At 35.9% G+C, this 27074-nt stretch overlaps 1 protein-coding gene and 1 pseudogene across 1 annotated transcript; one reads left to right on the top strand and one right to left on the bottom strand.

Moving 5' to 3' along the window:
* Positions 1-3123: 3123 nt before the first annotated feature.
* On the top strand, positions 3124-4077 carry LOC124109272 (olfactory receptor 4S2-like). Its single transcript, XM_046467780.1, has one exon. The coding sequence runs from the start codon at positions 3124-3126 to the stop codon at positions 4075-4077; it is 954 nt and encodes a 317-aa protein (XP_046323736.1).
* A 16148-nt stretch (positions 4078-20225) lies between these two features.
* LOC124109268 (olfactory receptor 4P4-like) lies at positions 20226-21165 on the bottom strand (annotated as a pseudogene).
* Positions 21166-27074: the final 5909 nt, after the last annotated feature.

The following is a 27074-nucleotide window of genomic DNA, read 5'->3' on the forward strand; positions in this document are numbered from 1 at the left end:
ATTCACTCCATTTAAGTTCCTAGTGCCTCCGATTTCCTCTTCTCCTCCCTCATCACCATTACTTACTGGTGCACAGCAAGTGTCCCCAGGCTATCCAGAGTCCAAGTTCTTCTTCTTCTTCTTTTTCTTTGGTACTGGGGAGTGATACTAGAGGGCTTTACCACTGAACCACATCCCCAGTCCTTTCATTTTTTTTTTTTTCTTTTTGAGTGAGGGTCTCACTACATTACTTAGAGCCTTGCTTATCCTCCTGCCTCAGCATCCTGAGCTTCTGAGATTACAGGTGAGCTCCACCAGGCCTGGCCATGGTCCACATTCTCGAAACCAGAAAAAAGAACTGAGAGGGACGTGAGAGATTGACAAGCAGAAAAATAGGTTTATTAACTCTTTGGGATTTCAGAGTGGGCTGAGCTGCAAAGTAGCTCTAAGCATGGTAAACATAATTTTTTTTTTTTTTTTTTTTTTTTTTTTTTTTTTTTTTTTTACCTAGCAACAACTTAACTTCAACACAATACGTAGGGCTATAAGCCCAATATGGGGGCTTTCCTGTCAGGATCTTGAATTCCCCTTGTGGTCATCTTGCTTCCTTCATTGAACCAGAAGATGGCCCAGTTTCTCCCCATAGGAAGATGTTAAGTGGACTGAGGGACCATACCCCTCCCTATCTCCTAACACCTCCTCTGCTCTCCTTTCTCTCTGCAGTCTCCCTGTCAACCTGGAAATTAAAGTTCATCATTAGGTCTGTAACATGGTTTTGACTATGGAGGAAGACATTGGGGAAAAGGTTTCCCCAAGGTCATTATCATTTTACTGCATTCTCTTTAAGGAGGGTTTATAAGAAGTAGAAAAGAAGAAAATTTATTGTCAACGGTACTGTGAAACTGCAGAGTTAAGTAGGTAAGAAAACCATGAACAACAAATGTTGACTTCTACCATCTTTTGAAGTTAAGGTGTCTGAGATTCTCTGGTCCTAACCATTCACAAAGCAATTTCTTGGGTATCACTCTTACTTTAATTTGATCTTCTGCACCCACATTATCTAAGGAAGAGATTAAAAAATAAAGCAAATTTAATCACTGGAAAACACAGGTGAGATTTTCTTTTTCTTTTAAAATTCATAAAGAATGTATGTTGGAAAGAGGAACTCATTTAAACTGCTAGAATTTGTAAAAAAAATGCAATACACTGCTTTCTGAAGTAAATAGAGAATGAAATTATTAAGATGACGATAAAAGTGTTTTCTATAAATGACTGTGAGATAGTGTGTCATGAGTACCACAAATAGAAAAATGACAATCATATCAAAGAATACTGTGTTGTCAGGTTACAAATGCTCAAATAAGGGAGGAACGTATCTTTGGGATGTGGTTTGGTTTAAGGAGCAATAAGGTTTCCTCTAGGACCTTGTGTTTTAGATAGTAGAGGAATGGTTCTCCAGCTTGTGTGTATGAGCCTGTTTTATTCTAGGGAACTGAGTAAGGTATATTTGCCAAAACTAACATGCTTTGCATTAAATTAAGGGGCCCTCTTACTGGAGAAGAGGCTGTTTTTAAAATCAATAGACAAACTAAAGGAGTGTGAACCTGTAAATGTAGAGAATGTGCCTGATCCCAAATCTGAATTACATTGTTGCTATTACTATTGCTGTTACTACTATCATCATTTTGTAATGCCCCAGAGAAGGCAGCACTGTAATGACTACTGAATCCAGTACACAGACTTAATAGAACACTGATCTGCAATTTCCCAAAAGCTGGAAGTACCAAGCACAACAGAAGAAATGGGTGGGCTCCTAGCATACAGCTCAGTAGTCATGAACACTAAACTTAGCGTATCTGAAGGCTGTGTTCTCAGTATCACAGTCTAGAATGAGAGGAACAGTTTATGCCCTTGGCTTGATTTGAAGAAGAACCTAGAAAAACCCTTTACAGTTATTCCACATAAATATCTCCACCAAAACATACAAGTAATCTCTACTAAAAGTACCTGGAATTCCATCACTGAGTGTTCATCTATTTAAATTATATTTTCTCCTCTTCTTAAATTATTTTTAATTATCATTCAATGGCAATATCTTCCTGAAATATTGAATTCTCCCAAACTGGGATATCTAATGCAATTACCATAAAATATCATGAAATATCAGAAGGATACATTAAAAAGTAGACATTAAAAGAATGAATATGACCTTTGTTCTTTATTTTACTTTAATCCAGTTAAGAGACACATGGTGTTTTGACTAATCCATGCTTATAGAAGTGATTTAATTTCATGGTAGAAATAAATACTGTTGTGATAAGTGATAGTGAGATTGAAACTCTGAAATTTCACAAATGAGATAATGAAAGCTAGGAGAAGTTAAAAAATGTAGCAATGTTACAAGCGCATCATATCAGAATCTAATTTGTATAATTTTGTTTCTCTTTCTATGACCCCACACCATATCTGGAGCTTGGAGTCAAATAAGGCACTATGAAGTCATCTAGTCAAGATCCAGGTTCATAGGAAGGAGAACATGTGAAAGTCTCTAGTCTCAAGTATTTGAGGACTCATGAGTGGATACTGTGAATAGGCATGGAAATATTCAGCAAGGAAAGGGAGGACATATGTTATTACTTATGCATCAAAAATAAAGAAAAACATTTTCTTGTACAAACATTACTGTTTTTTCAAATAGATGTTGTTTAAAAGTTAGATTGCCTTATACAGTATAAAATCTATATTGAATCAAGTTACATTTTCATGTAAATTCAAATATGCCACAATGAATCACACAATTCTATATAAATAATATGCATCAATAATAAATAAAAGAAAAAAGTATATTTGTAAATAAACCTTAATAATGAGTGAAGGATGGAAGACTCCTGGTAATAAGTGAGACTCAGGTGATTTATGTTCTCTCTGAACATTCTTTCTTTATCTGAAGTGGAAAAAAATGGATATAATATAGAAGTAAGAAAATTGAAAAATATGCAATTCATTTTCAAGTGTGTATACCAATCAGGTATATCTATCCATTTTTCTGTGGTCAACTACGATAATTATTCATTTGTTCTGAATTAAAAATAAATGATTATGTTCCTTTTCATGTGTCCTTCAGGTAATTTTTCTCTGGGGAACATGGCCTCATGGACTCATCCCATGGAAAAAATAAACAATGTAACTGAATTCATCTTCTGGGGCCTTTCCCAGAACCCAGAAGTTGAGGAAGTCTGCTTTGTGCTGTTCTCATTCTTCTATGCAGTCATTCTTCTGGGAAACCTCACCATCATGCTGACAGTTTGCACGGGCAACCTGCTCAAGTCTCCTATGTATTTCTTTCTCAACTTTTTGTCTTTTGTAGACATTTGTTATTCTTCAGTTATAGTACCCAAGATGATTGTTGACATGTTAGCAAAGAACAAAACTATCTCTTATGCAGGGTGCATGCTGCAACTCTTTTTAGTGCATTTCTTTGGTTGCACTGAGATCTTCATCCTTACTGTAATGGCCTATGATCGTTATGTGGCCATCTGCAAACCCCTGCACTATATGACCATTATGGACCGGGAGATGTGCAGTAAAATGTTGCTGGGGACATGGGTAGGTGGGTTCATACACTCCATTATCCAAGTGGCTCTGGTAGTCCAATTACCCTTTTGTGGACCCAATGAGATTGATCACTACTTCTGTGATGTCCACCCTGTGCTGAAACTTGCCTGCACAGACACCTATATTGTTGGTATTGTTGTGACAGCCAATAGTGGTACCATTAGTCTAGGGAGCTTTGCGATCTTGCTCTTTTCCTACAGTGTCATTCTGGTGACTCTGAGGAAGCAGTCAGCAGAAGGAAGACGCAAAGCTCTGTCCACCTGTGGCTCCCACATTGCAGTGGTCATCATCTTTTTCGGTCCCTGTACTTTTATGTACATGAGGCCTGACACTACCTTCTCAGAGGATAAGATGGTGGCTGTATTTTACACCATTATCACTCCCATGTTGAATCCTCTGATTTACACACTGAGAAATACAGAAGTAAAAAATGCTATGAAGAAACTGTGGGACAAGAAGGTGTTTTGGACCAGTGGGAAATAGTTGGAAGTAATAATTTAAACTGAATGATTTTATGAATTATGTTAAATTTTCTACACTGTGTTTAACCCCTCTGTACAATAAAGACAACCAGGACAAATTCACAGGATTTGAGGAAAGAACAAATGAAAAAAAATACATATTTTACAAAGAAAAGGTATGATCATTATTATCCTAATTATTTTATACTCAGGTAGTTTCCTGAAATCTATGTTAGGTATTCCTGTAACTAACAATCTTAAAATTATCATATTTAGCATCATTATTTTCTTCTCTGTTTTATGTTTTGTTAATTTTCAAAATGAGAATGTTCTATGAATTATTATCTAAAGCCATTTCTGTGGTTTTACTGGTGCATTTTAAGCTCATATATATATATATCATGGATTGTAGAATACATAAAAAGCAATGCATCAAAGCTAATCTTCTCCTATATAAATATCATGGATTGTAGAATACATAAAAAGCAATACATCAAAGCTAATGTTCTCCTATATAAATTCTTCAAAAGACAGGGAAAACTAAACCAATTAGCCTGGACTGAGAGTAGAAGTGTTTGCAGAAGGTCAAAGAGATAACACCCAAGCTGGAAAGACAAAAGATTAGTTTTCATCATTTGGTCTTGGGAAAAATCTTTCCATACTGTGGTGCTCATTGTACACTAATAGTGAGAAGATTGAACTGATTAAGCTGTGAGATTCCCCCTTTCAATTACAACGTCTCAGTATTATTAATTTTTTTTCTTGTTTGAATTGATATTTTCTCTGGTGACCCAGTTCTCCTTCCTTCTCCATGAGCCATGGCCTGAAATTTATTTATTTATTTATTATTTATTTATTTTTAGTAAATATATATAGCACCAATGGCCTCAACTATTGATTCATTGTCTTTTTCTGACATTGATTATCCATGCTACTGCCTATTTTTGGTTTTATATCTGTGCCTGGGTGAGGAGTATACACATTATTCATGGAAAGGACCATAGTGCATAATATGTGACCTGTGGTAGGGATGTATCCACAGAATTAAAAGCAAAAAAAGATTTTAAAAAATTCAAAAGATGTTTGAATTTGAAATTAAAACCATGTTTAGGTATTGTACTTGAACAATACAAACTTGTATTGTTCACCATTTTATCCACTTTAGACATTCATTTGCTGGGTCTCTATGTGCCTCTATATTTTTAAATTTTGAAAGGAGTTGGTCAATGCTTTACAAACTCATCATGATAATTATCTTTTATTTTTCATGCACAAATGGACATTTTAAAAGAGAAGCTTTTCAATTAGGCCAGGTTAAGGGTCTATAAGAATCTATATTTTAAACAAGATTCTCTGTGAATTTCTGTGCAGGCAGTGACATGTCAGGAAACAAATTGGGGACCTGGGACGTGATGACTCTTCATGTTGTTAGAATATAAGAGTTCTATGAGTTGATGGAATACAAACAGGTCTTTTGAATGTTTCCCCCTGTGTTATGCTGTCCAGTGAACAGAGAGCTAAAATTGAGCTGAGCTTTCAAAACAGCATAATAAATAAATATCACACATTTGATAACTTCTCTCTATAATACTCTTTTTTTATACCTTTATACTAAATAATTTTTTGTCTGATGTCCCTGGGAAAGTAGTAGATGGCATTGTTTTGACTCACAGAGACCAATAAGTAAAGCACATGAAAGAGTGTTCAAGTTTTCACCAGCCACTTTATAAAGCTATACCTGTTCCTGAAATTATCTTTCTGAGTAGTTCCTGTGGGAGGAGGTAGGTGGACTTGTGATTCCTGGGAAGGAGATGAAAAAGAAATGAAAACTCAGACTCACCCCAGATCTGTTGTGTATGTGTATATGTGTGTGTGTACCTGGGATTGAACTCAGGGGCACTCAACCACTGAGCCACATCCCTAGTCCTATCTAGTTTTCTACTTAGAAACAGGATCTCATTGAGTTGCTTAGCACCTGCTTTTTCTGAGGTTGGATTTGAACTCATGATCCTCCTGCCTCAGCCTTCTGAGCCATGGTGATTACAGGTGTGCACCCCTGTGACTGACTTGTCCCAGTTTTTAATCCAGGATCAGAACATCAATTTGAATAGTTTTAAAAGGACATAAATTTGAATAGTTTGAAAGCTATAATAAAAATTTCACTATTATTTGCATGTTTTATGTAAACATTAACAAATTGCACCCCAGTAATATCCATTTATTCATTACATTTCTTTTTCTAATTTCAAAACATTACACAGGTTGGGAAATTTTCCATGCTGTACATTCACAAAAACAGAGTTCTTTTGAACACTTATAAAGACTTTTAAAATGAGTATGTAACTCCTCAGTGATTACCCTGAAGATTTAGTCATGTTACTACCATGCTACATGCATGCACATGTTTATAGCAGCACAATTCACAATAGCCAAACTATGAAAGCAGCCTAGGTATCCATCAATGGATGAATGGACAAAGGAAATGTGGTGTGTGTGTATATATATATATATATATATATATATATATATATACATATACATACAATGGAGTATTATTCAGTTATAAAGAAAAATGAAATCATGGCATTTTCAGGAAAAATGAATAGAACTAGAGACCATCATGTTTGGTGAAATAAGTTAAACTCAGAAAGGAAGTGAAGGGTCTTATGTTGCCTGTCAAATGTGGAAGCCAAAGTGGACAAAGTAAAAAAAAAAGGTGTGTGTCGGAGATCTTCTAAAAATCAAAGGGGGATGATTGGAGGAAAGGGATCAAGGGATGAGAGCTAGAGCCAAGGTAAATGACAAAAGTAATATAGGCCAAATTGCATAGTTATATTGTGTACATGTATGAATATGTAACAATAAATCCCACTATTAACTACAATTGCAATGCACCAATAAAAAGGTGAAAAAAATGAGCGTATAAGTATTGTCATTGTGATAAATTTGAAAGTTTGAAAGAAATAGATGTTAATCTTCAATTTTAAGTTCTAATTAATGAAATATACCACCTAAAGGGTACTAAGAATTAAATAAGGCAACACGCAATAGTAATATGCAAGAGGCAAAATTACATTGCATTTTTTATTTTAGAAATACATGTTGTTAACTGAAAGGTCTGAAATAAACAGCATACTCATGTTTCGAAATTGCTTTCATTTTTCTTTATTGCAATGAAACCAATGAATGGAAGAAGTTAGTACCTCTCCCAACATAGCTGGTTTTTCCATGAAGATATTTGTTTCTAAAGCAGGACATAAATACAGTTCTTATACATTTCTCTGATAACTGTTATAGTGCCCATATGTGTGGATTCAGGGAGGACAGAATAAGTAGAAGAATGGCAGAGCTAGGAGGGACCAGGAGGTCATGTGATCTACTTCTCTTTTGTAAAATCTCAGAGAATCAAAGCAACAGAAAGAGAGTGGCCAGGGGTCTTCTCTCTTCAAGGTTTGTGACTGTGGGTGACAGCACAACCCATCTGTGCACATGTTGTGTTGATGACATTGATTGTGGATAGGGAACAAGATCAGGCAAAGGGTGCCAACACCAGAGGCTTCAATAACCTTCAGCTTGTCCTGGCCCCACAATCTCTCAGGGCCTTCTTCATGTCTATATTTCTCAGTGTGTAAATGAGAGGTTTCACCAAGAGAGTAATAGTGGTGTGAACAGAGCAAACACTGTGTCATCGCTGGCAGAATCAACCCTGACATAGTCAAGAAAACAAGAAAACCACAGTGATGTCTGAGCCACAGATGGTGGCACTTGAGAAGCAGGTCCTCAAGGTGAACAGAGTGATGGTATAAAAAATTACAAAGGCAACAAATACTAAAAGAGACATCATCCCTGTGATGGTAATGATTGTCATGTGCAGGAGCCTCATGTCAGCTCAGCTCAGCAAGGGGAACATGTCACAGAAGTAGTAGTCTTTCTGACGTGGACCTTCTCCATGAGCATCTGTTAGGAACTTGGACAGAACTATGGGTTATCACAGTTGGTATGAAGCCACAGGGATTCCTTTGGGGAAAAAATGGTTGAGGAAGTGTTATTCACCAAAATGATGGTATTTGGGGGCAAGCGAATACCCAGACACTTGAGGACTGTTGGATATCATAAGCAACTTATTACAAATAAAAAGAGACCTAACATACTATCATAATCCTTCAGATGAGGTAAAACTGGTGAATACCATATTAGGAATTGATATTTGGCATAAAACTTTCTCAGAGCGTTCTTGTGTGTGCAAGTGATTACTGTGATTATTTCTACAATTTTTAAACATATAAATGGAAGAAATCTTTAAAAATGCTGTTTTTTTAAATTACAGAAGCTCCTGCATCACCAACAAGAGAAAATCAGAAGATAATCCAATTTTAGAAATAAAATCTCACAAAAGATTTGAAGGATTCAAACTTCCCATACCAATATTATTCAGTGTATTAACAACAACAACAACAAAAAGTAAATCTCCATTTCTTCACTTCTCTGAACCTGTATACAAAGACCTTGTCCAAATGATCTCTAAATCTCTCCCAGATCTTAAATTCTGGAACTCATTCTTTCTTTCTAGACCCCAGACTTAATTGACATCATAATATTTTACAATGGAAATTATAAAGGATCATAGTTTGGTCGTTGTGTCCTTTTTTAAGAAATTGTTAGCTAGACTGAGCAAGTCTCAACACCTTAGCAAGAACTTGTCTCAAAAATTAAAAAGGGCTGAGGATGCAGATTTGTGGTTTAGTTGCCCAAGTATTTGACACTAGTCTCCTTAGATCTGCAGACTCAGAAACACTGTGGAAATGTCCACCCTAACACTCATAATTTCCACAAAAAAAACATTTAATTCTCTTTCATGGGTCTCTAGGTAATCTGGAGTTCAGCTGACCTAGACTGGAAATGGCTGGGTTTAATTTAAGACTTCATAGTGGGCCCAGTAATACTTCATGTACCTCATTTCCCTCATGCATACAATAGCAGAGTTATCTTCCTCTGTTTGTAGAAATTAATTTGACTTTTGTTATTAGTTATAGTTCTGAAAACAAACCAAAAAAATATAAAATGATCCCTTAATGCTTCTTATATCTGCAGCTGTTTTTGTTTGTTTGTTTGTTTGTTTTGTTTTGTTTGGTACTGGGGATTTTACCCAGTGTGCTTAAATATTTATTACATTCATAGCCCCCCATTTTTAAAATTTTGAGGCAGGGTCTCCCTAAGTTGTTTAAGGCCTCACTAAATTGCTGAGGTTGGCCTGGAACTTGTGATCTTCCTGCCTTAGCCTCCCAAGTTGCTTGGATTACAGGTACATCATTATTTTTTTAATGTAGACATTCATTCAAATTGTGAATAATAGTTTCATTTATAAAATACACACATATTTTAATTCTTGAAGCTTTTATCATTATATACTGACTAGGAACTATAGTACAATATTAAATAGAAATGATAACAGAGGTCCTTGACTTCCTTTTGTTAAGTGGAATATTTTCACCTCTCAACATTAAATGTCACTTTTCAGTGTATGTGTTCAAATATGTAAACAAATGCTACATTTGTTCATATTTTAAATTAGTATGTGTTCATATATAAAAGGAGAAAACATATGTAATTATCTCAACAGATTTTTTAAAAAAAACTAAATATAAATTCTTAGCAGATTAAATCATTTTAAGTGGTATAAGTTATATAAAAATGAACAAGTAATATAATATTAGCTGTTTATCTTCTTTTTTGTTCATTTACTCATTTGTTCCTTGCTTTTGTACAATCTATTGGTCATCTTCTAACTTCATACACTGATTTTAATTTGATAATCTTAGCTTTGATTTTCCAATGTAGCTACTTAGCACTTTAAAATTTTCTTTAGATGATCAGATATTTTATTAAATTTATTGAACAATAATAAATTATACTCTGAGTTTTCAAGAATGGAACATTTCCATGCAACTGCCATCCAGATTATGACAGGGCATATCAGCAGTCAACGAGAGGTTACCTTCCTCTCAGTTCCAGAGGTAACCACTACCCTGACTTCTGTTACCATAGATCAGTTGTACCTATTTTCTTATATATTACTTGATATAAATGCAGTTATATGATATATACTCTTTCTGTCAGTCTTTTATTAATTGGTATATTAGTGTCATTTATCATGTGCAGCCATGTTCCTTCATGCAGTGTTCCAGAATAGTTTGTTGTAGATTGTACCAGTTTACATTCTGCCAATAGTGCTTCCTAGTTGATCCACATTAGCAGCACCTTCTCTTACCTCTGTCACATGCTCCACTTTCTAAAGGCCATCTCTGTCTATATAGACTTATATTAGAAACCAAGAGGAAAGGAGGAAAGACATAATTAAGCATTCAAAATAAAATGTCACATTAAGCAGAACTTGAGGCAAGTATGTGGAAATAGAGTAAAAGCAACACAAAAAATATATATAATATTTCCCAACAATGAAAGGTCTGAGCAAATTATGTAAAGACTGAATTTTGACTCATGTTTTGCATGTACTATATGTGAATGTTTTTTTTTTTAAATTGATATGTGTATATATAATTGTACATATTTTTTGGGTACAGTGTAATGATTTAATACATGTATGCAATGTGTGATGATTAAATATGAGTACTTAACACATCCAATGCCTGGAATGTTTATTATCAAATCCTCTCTTTTAGTTATTTAAAAATATACAGTAAATAATTGTAAATTATAGTCACTCTACTGTGTCATTGTATACTAGAATTTATTCCTCCTATTAACATGTAATTTTGCTTTTATTCCATATTGTTTCTGATTCAGAGTTGAGCTCTAAAGTAAAATTATAAAATGTCTTTCATAGAAATTACTTCCCTTCCATGATCTCGTGATGGCAGCAAAATGCAGGCACTTGCAGATGGCCATATAGCAGTCACAGGCCATCCTCGTCAGGATGAAGATCTCCATGCCTCCAAGGAAGTGAATGATGAAGAGCTGTATCATGCAGTTATTATAGAAAACCATCTTCCTTTCTGCCATAAGTCAGTCATTAGTTTGGGTGTCACTGTGGGCATATAACAACGATCAGAGAGTGAGAGGTAATAAAGGAAAAAACACATGGATTGGGTTGATGAGCTAAGTGCACAAGATAGAAATCATTCTGAGCACATTTCCCATCCAAATAGCAAGGTAGCAAAATAAAAATAATACAAAGCAGAGAACCTCAACTTTCCTATTCTGAGAAAGTCCCAGGAGAATAACAGTGTCATTATTCCTATAAGTCATGGTCCAGATCAGGAAAAATACATAACAGCTACCTGAAAAGATACAGTACATAATAAGTCAATGTCAGAAATTTCAAGGAGAGTATGGATGATAACACTAACATCAGGAAAGGAACCTTCTCTAGAAGATTCCAAAGTTTCAAAGTTTCAAAAAATGAAAAATTTATTTTTAATAAATGTGTTATTATGGGTATTTTTTGGATCATTCTCAGGATGAGTTCAGAAGTTTGTCTTTCAGGAACATTATTTAAATCTTGACACAGACAAAAAGAAATACATACAGTCAAAAAATTAAAATGATATTTAAAATTGTCAAAAGCATATGTTGCAGAAAAGATACACTTTCAAACAAATGGGGCAGGAAAACTGGATAATCATATTATAAAAATCAAAGTAGATCTCGCTAACCCTGCAAAGAAACCAACCCAAAGTGGTTCAAAAACCTAGGAATTGAACCAGAACTACTGCAACTACTAGAACAAAACTAGGGTCAAAACTCCAACATACTGATCTTCATTAATAAATGAACTAAAGCTCAAGAATTAAAGAATCAATAAGTGATATGGCATCAGATTTAAAAAGCTTCTGCATAGAAAAGGAAGCAGTTATGAGCATGAAAAGAGAGCTTACAGAATGGGAGAAAATCTTTGCAGATACTCTTCCAACAAGGGATCAATATACAGAATATATAAAGAACTAAACATAATTAACCCCAACAAATAAATAAATGAGCAAATGAACTACACAGACATTTCTCAAAAGAAGAAACACAAATGGCCATTTACCCATAGTTATGTTTTAATTGATTTTTTTTTTTGGATGGTGAATTCAGAGGTACTGTGTACTGAATAAGAACAAGATATATTCCATGCTTTTACCAACAGGTCAAATGGATTCTACTGGCACATATAACTAAAATGAACTAATAAAAAAGAAATGCAAATGGCAACATATAAACTATGTTTAAAAAATGTGCAACATCCTAGTAAACAGGGGAATACAAATAAATAAAAAATACACTGAGATTCCATCTCATCTCAGTCAGAATGACAATCATCAAGAATACAAAAAATAATAATTACAGGTGAAGATGTGAGGGGAAAAGTATACTTGCCCATTATTGGGGGGACTGCAATTAGTACACCCACTTTGAAAAGCATTATGGAGATTCCTCAAAAGATTAGAAATGGAAAAATCATATGACCCAGATGTCCCACTCCTTGATATTTATCCAAAAGATCTAAAATCAACATTCTAGAGTGATACCTGCCTACCAATGCCTACAAGAGCATAGTTCACAAAGACCACATTATGGAACCAAACTAGGTGCCCAACAACAGATGAACAGATAAAGAAAATGTGGTACACATACACAATGGTGTTTTATTCATCCATAAATAATGAAATTAACACCATTTTCTGGTAAATGGATGGGAATAGAGTACATCATGCTAAGTAGAATAAGCCAGTCTCACAAAGTCAAGGGTCCAATGTTTATTTATATACTGAAGCTAGAAAGAAAAAAAAAAGAAAATTTAAAAAGGGGGATATCATGAATATAAAAGGGAGACCAAGAGAGCAGAAAAAAAGGAATCCACAGGGAGAGAGGCCAGAGGGAATGGAGAGAAATGGAGTTCACCAAATTATGCTCTGTGTATGTACCAATCTATGTCAGTGAGTTTCACTTATCTATATGATGATAATGCACTAGTTTAATTCATAGAAATAATACTGAAATTGAGATCAATGGAGTAGAGCAGTAGGTCAGGAGAGGAGAAAAAAATTAAGTTACTGAGGAAGGAGATTGAGCAAATTATGTCACGTGCATGTACCAATATGGCAAAATCAATCCTACACTAGGTATAATTAGAATGCACCAATACAAATATTGTTATTGAAAATTATTATTAGTTGGCCAAATATCTCCCAGCATGCAAATGAGTCCTTACAGAGGAAATAGTTTTGAGCCTTACAAACTCAAATACTGTTAAAGATTAAAGTATAATTCAAGCATAAGTCAAAATAAAATAGTTCTCAGACACAATTCTTTTTTTCATATGCAAAGTTCAATAGTGGTCCAAAATTTAAGCAGATATTCTACCTCAAAATCACTTTATAGTGATGTAGACAATAAAATTTAAAATTTATATATATATATATATATATATATATATATATATATATATACACATACATACATACACATAAACACAGGCATAAGTGTTTATGGAAAGTAGAAGTTAAATACTCTTCATTCTTTCAGTAAGAGGTCCATTCAATTTATTTATTTTCTCACGTTTTTTCTTATTTTTATGATAAATGTTTGATAATAATGCTAGGAATTTATAACATAAATGTTTATCTCTGCAGGTACTTCAATGACAATTGTATATTTAAATTAACCACACAACAATAATTAAAACTAAAGGAAAGAAATAGAAGGCAATTTCACCTGGATGGTTTTTTCTTCTCACAGTTCAAGATTTTTTGAAAATTCAATTTTTCTCCAGTTGAAAGTAGTGTCAGAATTTCTGCTTTCTATGTGTACACATTATGGCTCCTGTGGAACCCCATGATGAATCCTGATTCTGCATATTTCAGTTAACAAGATTTTTGATATTTTATGGGAAAAGGTTTATGTGAGGAAATCTAAGTGCCACCTGTGCTCCGTTATCTAATATTAAGAATGTGCTTTTGTGTATAAACCACTTTATTTTTTGCGTTAAAACTATCTCACTAATAAAATGGGAGTTAACCTGGACAGGGTCACAAAATTTTAGGGAAACTCAAGTAAATCAATACATGCCCAATGTTTCCTTAATCAGAGATTTTTAATGCCTGAATTGACTTAAATGTTAGTGTTAGCAATTCAATACTCTTAAAAGTTGTCAAAATCACAGTCCAGCAAATTTAATTCCAAGGAAAAAATAAAATTTTGGAGCCATAATATTTTTTAAGCAGAAAGGAAGCTTTGAGATTTGCCAGTCAAATCCCCTGCTTCTCAATAGGAGGATTTCTAAACAAACACCCTTCCTGACCACAGGTTTGGACCTCCAGTTGTCTTTCTTCGCCAGGCCACACATAAGGCTTTACTGTGCTCCATGCAGGCCTCACTTTTCATTTCATTTTCTTTGCACACATGTGGTTGACCATGTATAAACTGCCAATGATTTCCTGGCCTTCTAAAGTCTGGAGTTTGAGAAGATGACAGGTTTCTATAACTGACGCAGCTGACAAATTTAAATGGGAACTCATCATTTTATTTTTCCCTTCCACACTCCAAAATGTGACACATAAGTGCTCTTCATGTAGTTCTAGGATTCAAATTTAAATATAGATGAAGAATAACTTTGACAATAAAAATCACAAAACACTACATCTACAAATATAGCATTATGTTTAGTTGTGTTTGATCAATATCCAGAAATATCACTTTAGAAATATTAAAATGAATTAAGGGGTTCCTGATAATGCATATGCAGACCACTGAGCTATCATTAAGCAAATCAGAACTGGAAACTAGAATTTTATGAGTCCAGAACCTGAGTTCATACATAACAGGTAATGAACCAAAGTAACATGAAATTTAATATGAAAATCCTTGCTGTTTTCATATTTATGTTATTCTATTGTGCAAATCAGAGATCCTCCAATGTTATTGGCTTTTTAAAAATTTTATTTATTTTATTCATTTTAGTTGTTGTCAAACCTTTATTTTTTATTTATATATGGTGCTGAGAATCGAACCCAGTGTCTCACACATTCAAGGCAGGTGCTCTACCAGTGAGCCATAACCCCAGTTCCTGTTATTGGTTTTTGATCATTTAAACTATTCTAATATTGATATATAAATGTCAAAACGCTATGACAAATTAAGCCAAACACTCCAAGACTAGAATAATACAGGCAATAAACAAAAACTACATACTAAACCTGTTCCTCTCTCCTACAAATATAAGCCATATAAAAAGGGTGGGCTGTATCATGCATGTATCAGGTTAAAGAGCATTGAATTCCCTGCTCCCAATCTCCCACAGCTGCAGAAGCCACTCTGAGATATCAATGGACTAGAAAAGAAGACATCAGGAATTATGTTCTAGTTCTTCACTCACTTTAATTTCTAATCAACTCTTCTGGACTTCAGTCTGTAAAACAGTGAATCTAGTCCTAAGGATTTATAAGAAACTTTTGAATTTTTGCAATACCCTTGATCTCCTTATCATTGCAAAAAGCAAATTTTTAACACAATCCATAAACAAAGTGAAGTGAAACTACCTGGATTTATACTGTAGATTTGCTATGGTCAAATATGTGGTCTCAGTAAGCTATTTAACTTCACTACCCATGTGTGGGTCTAATAATTCTTATACTATTTTATGATTTGAGCATTCAAATGTCCTAACATTCTTCTAAACTCCTTGTTGATATTAATTTTTAAATCTTCACAACAACTCTTAGAATACTTGTGAACCCATTTTATAAAAGCAGATACTATGTAATGAAAAATATTAAATAATTTGCCAAAGGCCATATCCCTAAAACGCATGTCAAAAACTACCAACACCTGACCTGGCAATACAATTAAAATTTTGTCCACTTAACCCAGTACTTGACAAATACCATGTAAACAAAAAACACTTCATATTGATACTATTATTATTTAAAAATTCCTTTCAGTGACTCAAATATTTCAATTTTTATAATGTAAGCCAAAGTAAATGTGTTAGATCCTTAATTTACAAGATCTTAAGTCCCTCAAGGATGTAGAGACTGAAATACATATTGCATAGAAATACTTAGAATTCTTACACAGATTTAATTTTGAATTCTAGCCACCTCTCCTGCATCTTTGTGATTTTTGTCATGTAATTCTTTTTCTTAGATCACTGAACTGCTGATGAGTACAGTGGAGATCAGATGAGTTCATCTAGTTCCAACTATGTGGAAAGAATTAACTTCCACTTATTAAATACATGAGAGAGTCATCATGTCCATCACAGGAGCACAACAAATTATTTTACTCAAACTTTTGTTTCTATGTCTTGTCAGTTAGAGGCTAACATTCATTTAAAGAGCAATCATTAAATGATTTTTGAATGAGTAAAGATATAACTTCAAAGATTTAAGAAAGTACATACACAAACCATTCAAAAATATTAATCAATATAATAACAATCATTGCATGCAACAAGGGCTGGCAGCAAAGTAACAGAGATAATGTAAACACAGACCCAAGTTCTGAGATAACTGCATTTGTTATTGAAGTGACCTGCATAGGGTCTCTGGTTAATTCTCTTTTTTAGTAAAGTACAGAGTAATGACCATGGTGGTATCTGTTAAAAAAAAAAAAAATCTCATTTGTTCTTTTAGTGTGTATAGCCTGTCAATCACTTTTTCTTAATCATACTTTTTTGACTGTCTACCAAAACTTCCAATGATCTTTTTTTATTTCGTATTTGAAATTTACTACTCTAGTAAGCATCCCTCTTATGTGTACCTGTCCTTCCAAAATATTACGTCACACCCTCAACAAAACTCTGAATCTATCATCAACCTAGCCTCAAAAGAAGCTAGTTTATCAAATTCAGACAGGATGTCTCTACTTGATTTTAACTGACAGTCAATCTGATTTCAATACATTGGAGGCAAAATTTGGTCTTCCACAGTCAGGATAAAGCAAGAGGAGAAATAACTCACCACACATGTTCCCATCCTTCAATAATTATGAATCCATTCCTCTTTTCTCTCTTTATACAGTTTTCTCTTTTCTCCTAGAAATTGACAATTCTCTTACTTCCTAGATAATTTTATTTCAGGTTCTAGGATTCACATTTAACTCTTCCAAGGCCACCATGTATTCATAGAAAAAAGATGAGTGTATCACTTTAGAAATAACTAACACCTGTCATACACCCAGTATTCACCCAAACAATGCAATATCATGTGATAATAACAAGAGTTTGAAGGCAAGTGGGATAATTTAAAAACCCAAAGGAGTCAAATCCCAATCTATATCAGAATCTATAACTAAAATTATTATAGAATATGTTCAGATTCGAAGGATACTAAATGTTTAATGAAGCAAACTTTTTTATGCTGCATTTTGTTTGTGTATATTCTGAAGCGTTGATTTATTCCTTCTATGTCTTTTGGATTTACTTCCCCAGATTGTAGACTCAACAGGTTCATTTCCTCTAGAAACAAGTTAGCAAACTTTGAAATTAGACTAGGATCCAGACAATAAATACTATGAAAAGCCAGTTAACTTTGCCAACGGTTTAAGAATCTCTGGTGTTAACCTCCTCCAGTGACTGAGTTCCCTTGCACTTTACATGACAAATTTACTGATGAAATCAAATATGATGGGATTTTTTAAAAGAATGTATTCATTCAGTAATCGCTATACATTGAATGAGCAGAGAGGTATATCGCTGCCTGTTATGATATGTAATGTGCTTCATTTCCTCAAAAAGTGCATTTATTATATTTCTGAGGGAAATTTAGAAACTGTTTTAGTTTTCTGATAAGAAACAGAATGTAAAAAATTAAAAATAATAAATATTAGTATGGTTTTATATTATAACAATTTAGAAATCTTTCTTCCAAAGAAGTTGAAAAAGTTAGAAATATTTTAATTTTGCCCATAAAATTTTGTTTTCTTTTCTCTTTTCCGTCTTGAACATCTGTGTCTAGAGTTGAAGTTGACTTCTTGTGGACTATGTGAGCAGAACAAACCACAGAAAATGCATGCTGAACACTGACTCTGCCCAGGGTACCAAGCATTCTCAGGCCATCTTCCCACTGACCTGATGAGGCAGACTCTTGTTTCTGATTTTACCAGCAGAAATCCCTGTAACATAGAACACATGCATTGCCTCAGGTGGCAGGGAAGGGTTTAGCACCAACAGTCAGGAAAACAGTTAATTCTGGGGGAAGAGACAGGGTGAGGCCACAAGAGGACATGTTGTGACTTTGGAGATCATGGCAGGCATCTCTGTCTTAATTAAAAAAAAAAAAAAAAAACTCTGCTATGAACTACATTTCACTAAATGACATGTGGTTTTCTGTGAGTTTACTTTTGAAGGAGATGATAAAGAAGACTGCATGATCAGTAAATGTCATATCTGGAAAAAAAATTCACAGCTGGATGGATAACTTCTGTTGTAAAATGTTTTAATTTTTTTTCATATGGAAACTCAATTTATCATTTCATATTTAGGTAATACTGATAAGTTTTCTTGTTAGTTTTCTGGCATAAAAGGAACATAAGAAACACAGAAGTCTCCTGATTTACCTAGATTTGGGCAGTAAGAAAATGGTAGAATTACATTCATCAAGGTTTAATGACTGAATCATTGCTCTTTTTTTTTATTTTTTTTATTTTTATCAGTGCTTTAAGATGTGGCCTTTGGGCCGGGTGTGGTTGCAGATGCTTAAAATCCCAGCAGCTCAGGAGGCTGAGGTAGGAGGATCCCAAGTTCAAAGCCAGCCTCAGCAAAAGTGAGGCACTAAGAAACTCAGTGAGACCTTGTCTCTAAATAAATAAAATGCAAAATAGGGCTGGGGATTTGGCCTCCATAGTTGAGCACTCCTTAGTTCAATCTGCAGTATCCCCCTTCCCCCATAAAAAATTGGCCTTTAATTATGAATAAGAAATGTTTCATTCATCTGGGTTTCAACTGACCCCTAAGATTTTACAGAGATTCATCATATTTATTTTGAAATTGCTTTTAGTAGTAAAATATGGAGAATTTATGATCAAAAAGAACATGGAGGTAGGTAAATTATGTAGTCAAATGAATATGAAGGTGTCATTTTCTGAATTCATAAAAGATAAGACAAGGACTAAGAATAACATATTTTGCTATCAGCCCTTTTATCCTGAAACCTGTAGGCATTGTTATATTGTCTTCTACTGTTTGGTATTAGAGAATGATCTAATCTGGAAAATATAAATTTTTATTTATAATTTATGAAAAAATATAATTTATATAATTATTTTCCAATATAAATTGGTACGGTGTGCCTTCCATATCATGTTTCTTCCATTGCCCCTCATTCCACCATACTGGTCACCCATCTATTCTCACAGTACTCTCCTTCCAGTATTGTCCCTCCAACCTACACATAGGAAGGAACACACAATAATTTTCTCCTGAGTCTGGCATATTTTGCTCAAAATTATGGTCTCCAATTCCATTAATTTTCCTGAATATTACACAAATTTTTCTTTTATTCTTTATGGTTCAGTAAGACTCCATTGTGTGTATATACCATATGTTCTTTAGGCATTCATCAATTTATGGACACCTAGGCTGGTTCCATAGTTTGGCTATTGACAATTGTTATGGAATAAACATGAATATGCATGTATCTCTAATGTGTGTTAAATTTAACTCTTTAAAATGTTTCCCTGCCTATAATATGTGGTTGTAGTAGAGGCACTGTAACTTAAGAGAAAGACAAACCACTGTTTCTTATTTACATTTCATATGAAATTCTCTGGTATCTTTCATTACATAATTGATTTCAGAATGCCATCATGGAATATTGCATTGGCATTGTATCAGATAATAAACCACTAATAAGAATTATTTTAATTTCTGAAAAAACTTTTAACCTCAAAATATAAAGAATGATAACAGAATTGATTATATGACAAAGTCTGCCTTCCTTTAAACTAGAATATCATGCATGTGTACCTATATGTATGTGTATATATTTCCTTACTTGATTTGAGTCTTACAGGTGGAATTGTCCTTTTAATGGTATTGCTTCAGTTTCTAATCTCTTGACATTTATCAACAAATGATTTTTCTTCAATAATTTGAAAACCAATAGTGCCCCTTGAATACAGTAAAAGTTTATGGTTGCATACATTTGGTTGCACATTAAATAGTACATATCAATTGTATTTTTCTTCTAAAAATGCCTTTTGGCACCAAACTTTTCTCATGACCTTTTTCATCTCTGTGTTCCGCAAGGTGTAGATGAGGGGATTGAACATAGGAGCAATAGTGGTATAAAACAGAACAAAGAATTTGTCCTCAGGGAAAGTGGTAGGAGGTCTAAGGTAGGCAAATATAGAAGGTCCAAAAAATAAGATAACCACAGTGATATGAGACCCACAAATAGAGAGGGCTTTGCTTCTCCCCTCTGCTGAGTGATTTCTTAGTGTGAATAGAATAATGATATAAGACCCAAACAAGAGAACAAATACTACCAAGGCAATCCGTCCTGAATTGGCAACCATAAGAACACCAGTGATGTAGGTGTCAGTACAGGCAACTTGCAGCAAAGGAAAAATGTCACAATAGTAGTGATCAATTTTATTGGGGCCACAGAAGGTAACCTAATTATCATAGAGAACTGGGGAAAGGAGTGGGCAGCTCCATCAGCCCAAGCAGCCAAGATCAAGAAATTGCACTTAGTTCTTTTCATGATGGTCATGTAGTGCAGAGGTTTGCAGATGGCAACATAGCGATCAAAGGCCATGGCTGTCAGGATGAATATTTCAATCAGTCTAAAGAAGTGCATGGCAAAGACCTGCAACATTCAGTTGCCATAGGAGATGGTGTTTCTTCCCACTAGCTGGTCACCAGTTTGGGTGTCACACAGGATGTACAGCAGATGTCCATAGAAGATAAGTGACTGAGGAAATAGTACATAGGTTGGTGAGAAAGAGAACTGCAGCCAATAGAGATGAGGATCAGAAGGTTTCCCACCAAGACAGCAAGATAACAAAATAAGAAGAACACAAGACAAAATATTTGTATGTTATGGTCAGAAGAAAGGCCCATGAGAATGAATTCTGATACGTTTCTCTGACTTTCCATATATTTCATGGTTTGTGCAAACATCTGAGTACCTGTGGCAAAATGAATTTGGAGAAAAGCCTTTGCAATAGGATCACAATCATGTAAACACTATCATTAAATCTTGGGATCCAGTCTAACAAATCACACATAAGTTAGTTAATTAATAAACCAATCTATTAATTATATTTTTTCCTTGGGATGTTATAACTTATTTATCTAATAGTTTTTTTTTTTTAATATTTCCAGTATTCTGTCGTATTGGTAATACAAAGAACATATTTAATTGGTTTTTGAAATGTGATGATTTAAAATTGCCATTTATCTAAAATAAAATGTTTACTTGTAATCATTTACAACATTTATAATCAGGAAAGAAGAATTTAGAGAATTTAGTATAATACAAAAAAACTGTTTTATAATTTTAATTATGTTGTTTAGACATGATTGTGTTTTCATTTTAGGTAATATTCCCTTTCCCTAGCAGCTCTCTGAATTGTCTACAGACACATGATCAAGGAATACATTTTCATTTATTGTAAAAATCACCTTAATTGTGAGCTGTGTGATTGATGGATAATATTCCTTGAATGCCCCATGAAGACTTAGGGATTGGGGACACTGCATATTAAACATCCACCTTGGATAACACGTTAAGTTAAACTTTCAGTTCTAGCTGAATTTTTTGGATTGTATTAAAAGGGGAAAGTCTCAACCTGGCCCTATTCTTTCAATATCTCAGTAATACTTCATACTTTCCCTCTTTTTTGTGGAGACATCAAGTATTATCCTTGAAATTATGTATAAGTTACAGCACTTCAACAAAACGTAATAACTTTTATCTCTTTAAATATTTTGTCACAATCACTGCAAGTAGTATATCATTTCTGAAAATAATATATAACATTCCTTTATATAAACATGCATAAAACAGAAGTGATCTTGAAAATAAATTTTAAATGATAAGTCTAGCTATTAGAATGAATTTAGAATTAAAATACCCATCAAAGTTAACCATATTAGTTTCTGTATAGAAGGAAGCAATTAAGAAAAACAGCGAATTCTCCAGTTCAGAGAGTTACTATAGTAAAATATTATAAAAAATAGATCTCCTAGAACTTATTTAATTATGTTTCATAAGGATGGCACCATGTATCAGATGGAACAGCAGTGGGAGGAACTACCACCATAACCTCAGACCATGAGGTCACTATCAACCACACCATTGTAGTTATAAGTATAAATTGCCATATTCCAAATGCATGTTTATAGAAATAAGATACCATCACTCCTGGAGGCACAGGGAGAACCAAAACAACAAGGTGCAAGAAAATATAGTCAGGAAAAGATATGACATTTTACAAAACAAATTTCCAGTATTAGACAAGTAAATGAAGAAGAAGTCATTATAAACTAAAGTGTGCATGTTATAAAATCAGTGAAGAACTAATTAGAAATCATAGAACTCAATAATAAATAAACAAGTAAATAAATAAATAAAGGACAACCATTTTTATTCAAGCGTCTATAAATTGGTTAACATGTGATATAATATGTAGTGTAAAGGTCGGGTGAACGTAGGAGGAAAAGACCACCAAGAGACTGTCTCATGCAACAGCAAACGGTTTATTGGGGGTCCAGCATGCTGGGGCTCAGAGCTCACTTCAGAGGAGCAAAGAACAAAGAGCCCTGGAAACAACTTGAGCAGAGCTTATATACATTCTTTGGAGGGGGCAGGGACTTTACATACATCATAGCATCCTTTAGCAAATCATCACATACTGCAGGAAAATCAAAGAACAACTCTAAAACATGATTAGCACATTCACTGGTGGGAACAGGTTGGGTGGGGGTGATTGGTCAGTACTAAGATGGGTATATATTTAAACTGATTGGTTTAAGCCCTGAGGTGTGTACGTGTGGGACTGCATGGTTTCTGAGGAAAAGGGGGTTGTTCTCCTTGAGCAACTAGGTGGTCAGGGGAGATTTCGACACACATCTAATGGGCAGTTCCAGGAATTGTTTTACTGCCACATGAATTTCAGGTTCCGAATGCAACTTAAAAACTTTTCAGGACAAACCTTATCCTTTACATTTCAATTTTTTTTTTTTTATCCTTTCAGTAGAACATTCAGTACCTAGCTATCTCTGATATCTCCAAAGTACACAATTCATAATATGGCTGTTTAAATATTTTTGCTTCAGTCTAGCTATTTAGTTTATATATATATATATATATATATATATATATATATATATATATATATATATATATATAATGTGGCATCAAGGCAAAGCAGGCATCTTTTCAGATAAGGAGATGGCAGTCAATCACCCACTTCGGATTTATACAATATAAAAATCCTTTCTCCAGAAATTGTGCCGCGTCCGGCTAACGGAGCCGAGTCCGGCGAGGGACAGCGGGGTTAAAAATACATAGGACACCAAGGTTCTTCATCCAGGAGGGAGCGTGTGCGTGCTTTATTGCCAGATTTGTTCCCTTTATATATCTTTTTAACAGCTGCGGGAAATTACTCAAAAGTGAGGAGGGAAGAGTAATAACTGCGTCCTTGGGTTACCATCATGTCACCATCCCCTATCAGGAGGCTTGAACAGGTCAAGATGTTCCCGAGACACATATGTGCGAGGCAGATAAACAGGGAACCGCAAGCCCACGTCATGGCCTTGTGAGCTGGCCACATTGACATGCATAACAAAGAACTGGGGGTTGAGTCCCCAGGGGCCAGGGCGGGCCTGCTATCAGCAAGTCCCCCTTTTTTGTTTTTTGCATGTCAATGGGAATCAAGTAGCCCCTGTCTTAGGTCGTCCACCGCCCCTGCACTGCTTACCCATCTCTGGGGAGGCCCCATTCCCCTGGCTTAGGTTGCAGTGCAAGCGTGGAAGTTGCCCGTCACTGGGTACTACAAGATCAGCTCTTGTCCTACGTAAACGGACACTTTTCAGTTAGGATGTCATGGCCAGCAGGACACAACTGCAGATCCCAGTCATCATCTTTGCCAGTGGGATAGCTATGACCAGGGAGCTTTCTGAACGTAAGGGTCTGGGATGAAGGCACCAAGTCGGCAGGGTAATTAGGGACCTGGGCAAAAGCAGGCATACATAGGAGGGCTCGGGTATTGGCTCCTGTCCAGTTACATCTCATCTCCAGATGGGTCCTAAGTACACCTCGTGGGCGGAGTCATCCATCTCCAGGCGTTGGTAGTGAACCTGTATTGGCTTGGAGGTTAAAATGTTAATCTGGTCCTTAATGAATTGAGTTATCCTATTTGCAACACAAGGTCCCAAGGTTGCAATCAAAAGACCCAGTAAGGGCCCCAGGAGGGGAAGAAGGTAGGGCAGGAACCCATTCATCCCAGTCCAAAGAGGGTTCTCAAATAATTCTTTTCTCCTTTTCTCTAGGTCTTCTTGAAGCTCCTTGATTTTAGTGCAAACTATGCCTGATTTATTGGCATAGAAGCAGCACCTTTCTCCTAAGGCTAAACAGATTCCCCCCTGATTGGCAGTCAGTAAGTCTAGGCCTCGCCTATTTTGGAGGACCACTTCTGCCAAAGAGTCAATTTGGTCTTGTAGGTCCCTAATAGTGCCAGATAAGGTCTGCACATCATCTATAAGCTGTTGAGATAGACGGCGATAAGAATGTATAGCCGTACCCAGTCCAGCTGTGCCTGTGCCCACAGCAGCGGTTATTCCAAGGCCAACAAGGAGTGGTAAGGCCTGAACAGCTCTCTTGTGTCTTTTAACTAGGGTGTCTAGGCTAGGAATGGGTAGGGGTTCATCTCCTGAAATAATCGTGATATCAGGAAGCAGTAATGCCAGAACGCAACCGCCAGTCCAATTTGCTGGGAGCCTGGGAAAAGCTAAATTTCCACCACACATAGAAACTGTACCATTAGGGGGACAAATGGGTGGAGTAGGTGAAGAATAATTCTTTACTAATGAGCAGTTCCCAAAGGAAGAGACTCCAACATCAACATCATAGGTATTATTTTGCATCATGCCCAGAAGGCAAGACATAAAACCACCTAGAGGCTGCACCTTAAAGGGTAGCCCAGATTGACATGTGTTGTCATCATTACTGGTATAATTAATGGGGACTGCCAATGGCATGACTGCACCTGCCGTCATGCAGAGCCAGCAATCACCAGCAAGGGTAGGATTGGAACTGTTAAGTAAAGAAAAGGTAGTTTCTAGGATATCTAATGTATTGGCATCTAAATCAGGAAGCTGGGATTTGGGCAATATCAAGGGGTGGTATGTAGGCTTAGGGATCTCCGGCTATAAAAGCTTAATCACCTGAAGGTGTTTGATAGCATCAGTGGGTCCCCCTCCATCAGAGACTCCGATGGGGGCCTGCATGGGCCAGCAGGAGGGTTTACCCATGACGCCCTCACATCCTGCCTCCGTTAACCGAGTCGTGATGCCTTCTCCTCCCCGGTCACCAAGAAAAGGAATAAAATTATAAGTAGTCCCCCCTTCTCCACGGGTGTTAGTTAGGATGGCCTCAAAATACTGTTTTCCTTGATTATTAACACAAATTGAGGCTGATGTATAACAGGAGATGTGCATTGCCGGGGTGTAATGACAAGTGGCGGAACAGCTTCCAAGAGTCTCAGTCGAACTGGGGACATTAAGTCCGGGCTTATTGACACATACCCATTTTGGTTGCTCAAATCCTCTGATGTTTTGATTGAGTTCAGCCGCCATGTAGGCTACTTTAGTCCCACAATCAACGCTCTGGGTATAACCAGAGGGGGCTGAGTGCCGGGGCCCTCCCTTACACTCACAAGGGGCTCCAAAAAGATATTCATGAATATTCCCAGGTGGGGGGTCAAGCCCTCCTTCAACAAACCTGTCCAGAAGGAATGCCACAAGCGGTGTCCAGCTCATGAGGTGTGTCTCGGCACTCACTTGAAGGGGTGAGAACAACAGCGGCAGGATCAGCCATCTTGGGAACTTCATTTTGTCTTGAATTTTCATTCACCGGTCTGGTGCAGCGCTCCGGGATCCAAATGGGTTTTTCCGTCCCTGGAGGGAAGACACATACAGCTCCTCTCACTCTAGCCAAGAGTGGAACAGGGGGTTGCCACTTCCCTGTAGCCAGATCCTTCCATCTTATCTGTGCTTTTTGTATGGTGGGAGGGGAAAAGTGACGCTGCGCCACTGTACGGCCTTTGGTGTCAGTGAGCAAAAAATTTAAAGTGAATAGAGTTATGCTTAGGAGTGCTTGTGGTCCCTGACAATTCTGGTATATCTCCCCCTCTTTTGTTTTTTTGCAAATAGGTTTTAAGATGTTGATGGGCCCGTTCAACAATGGCCTGTCCTTGGGGGTTATATGGGATTCCTGTTTTGTGTATAATATCCCACTGTGAGCAAAATTTTTGGAAGGTTTGACTAATATAAGCTGGGCCATTATGTGTTTTTATACATCGAGGGGTTCCCATAAAGGAAAAGGTTTTAACATAGTGCTGTATCACGTCCTTAGCCTTTTCTCCTGAATGTAAAGTAGCGGAGATAAAACCAGAGAACGTGTCTATACTGACATGCACAAAAGACAGCTTTCCAAAACTAGGAATATGAGTTACATCAGTTTGCCAGATGTCGTTTGGCTGAAGGCCCCTTGGGTTGACTCCCAGAGAAGGGGAATGGATAAAAGGTGCACAAGTAGGACATAGGGAGACAATTTTTAAAGCTTGATCCCGGGAACATCCTGAGCGGAAGCGCGAAGTTTGTGCATTTAGGTGAAATTTATTGTGAAGTTGTAGGGCCTTATCATACTCAGTTATTGTATATATAAAATTAGTGGCATGTGTGGCAGCATCTGCCATGGCGTTGCCCGCTGCCAGAGGACCTGGAAGTCTGGAATGACTTCTAATGTGACCTATGAAGAGGGGGTCTGCCCTAGCCCATATAAGAAGCTG

Source organism: Marmota monax, unplaced genomic scaffold (assembly GCF_021218885.2).
Source record: "Marmota monax isolate L192 unplaced genomic scaffold, Marmota_monax_Labrador192_F-V1.1 WCK01_AAM20220418_F8-fsc00850, whole genome shotgun sequence".
Lineage (NCBI taxonomy): Eukaryota > Metazoa > Chordata > Mammalia > Rodentia > Sciuridae > Marmota > Marmota monax.

Excerpts from the sequence above, each read along its gene's own strand:
- LOC124109272 (XM_046467780.1), top strand. The coding sequence starts at position 3,124 with ATGGCCTCATGGACTCATCCCATGGAAAAAATAAACAATGTAACTGAA.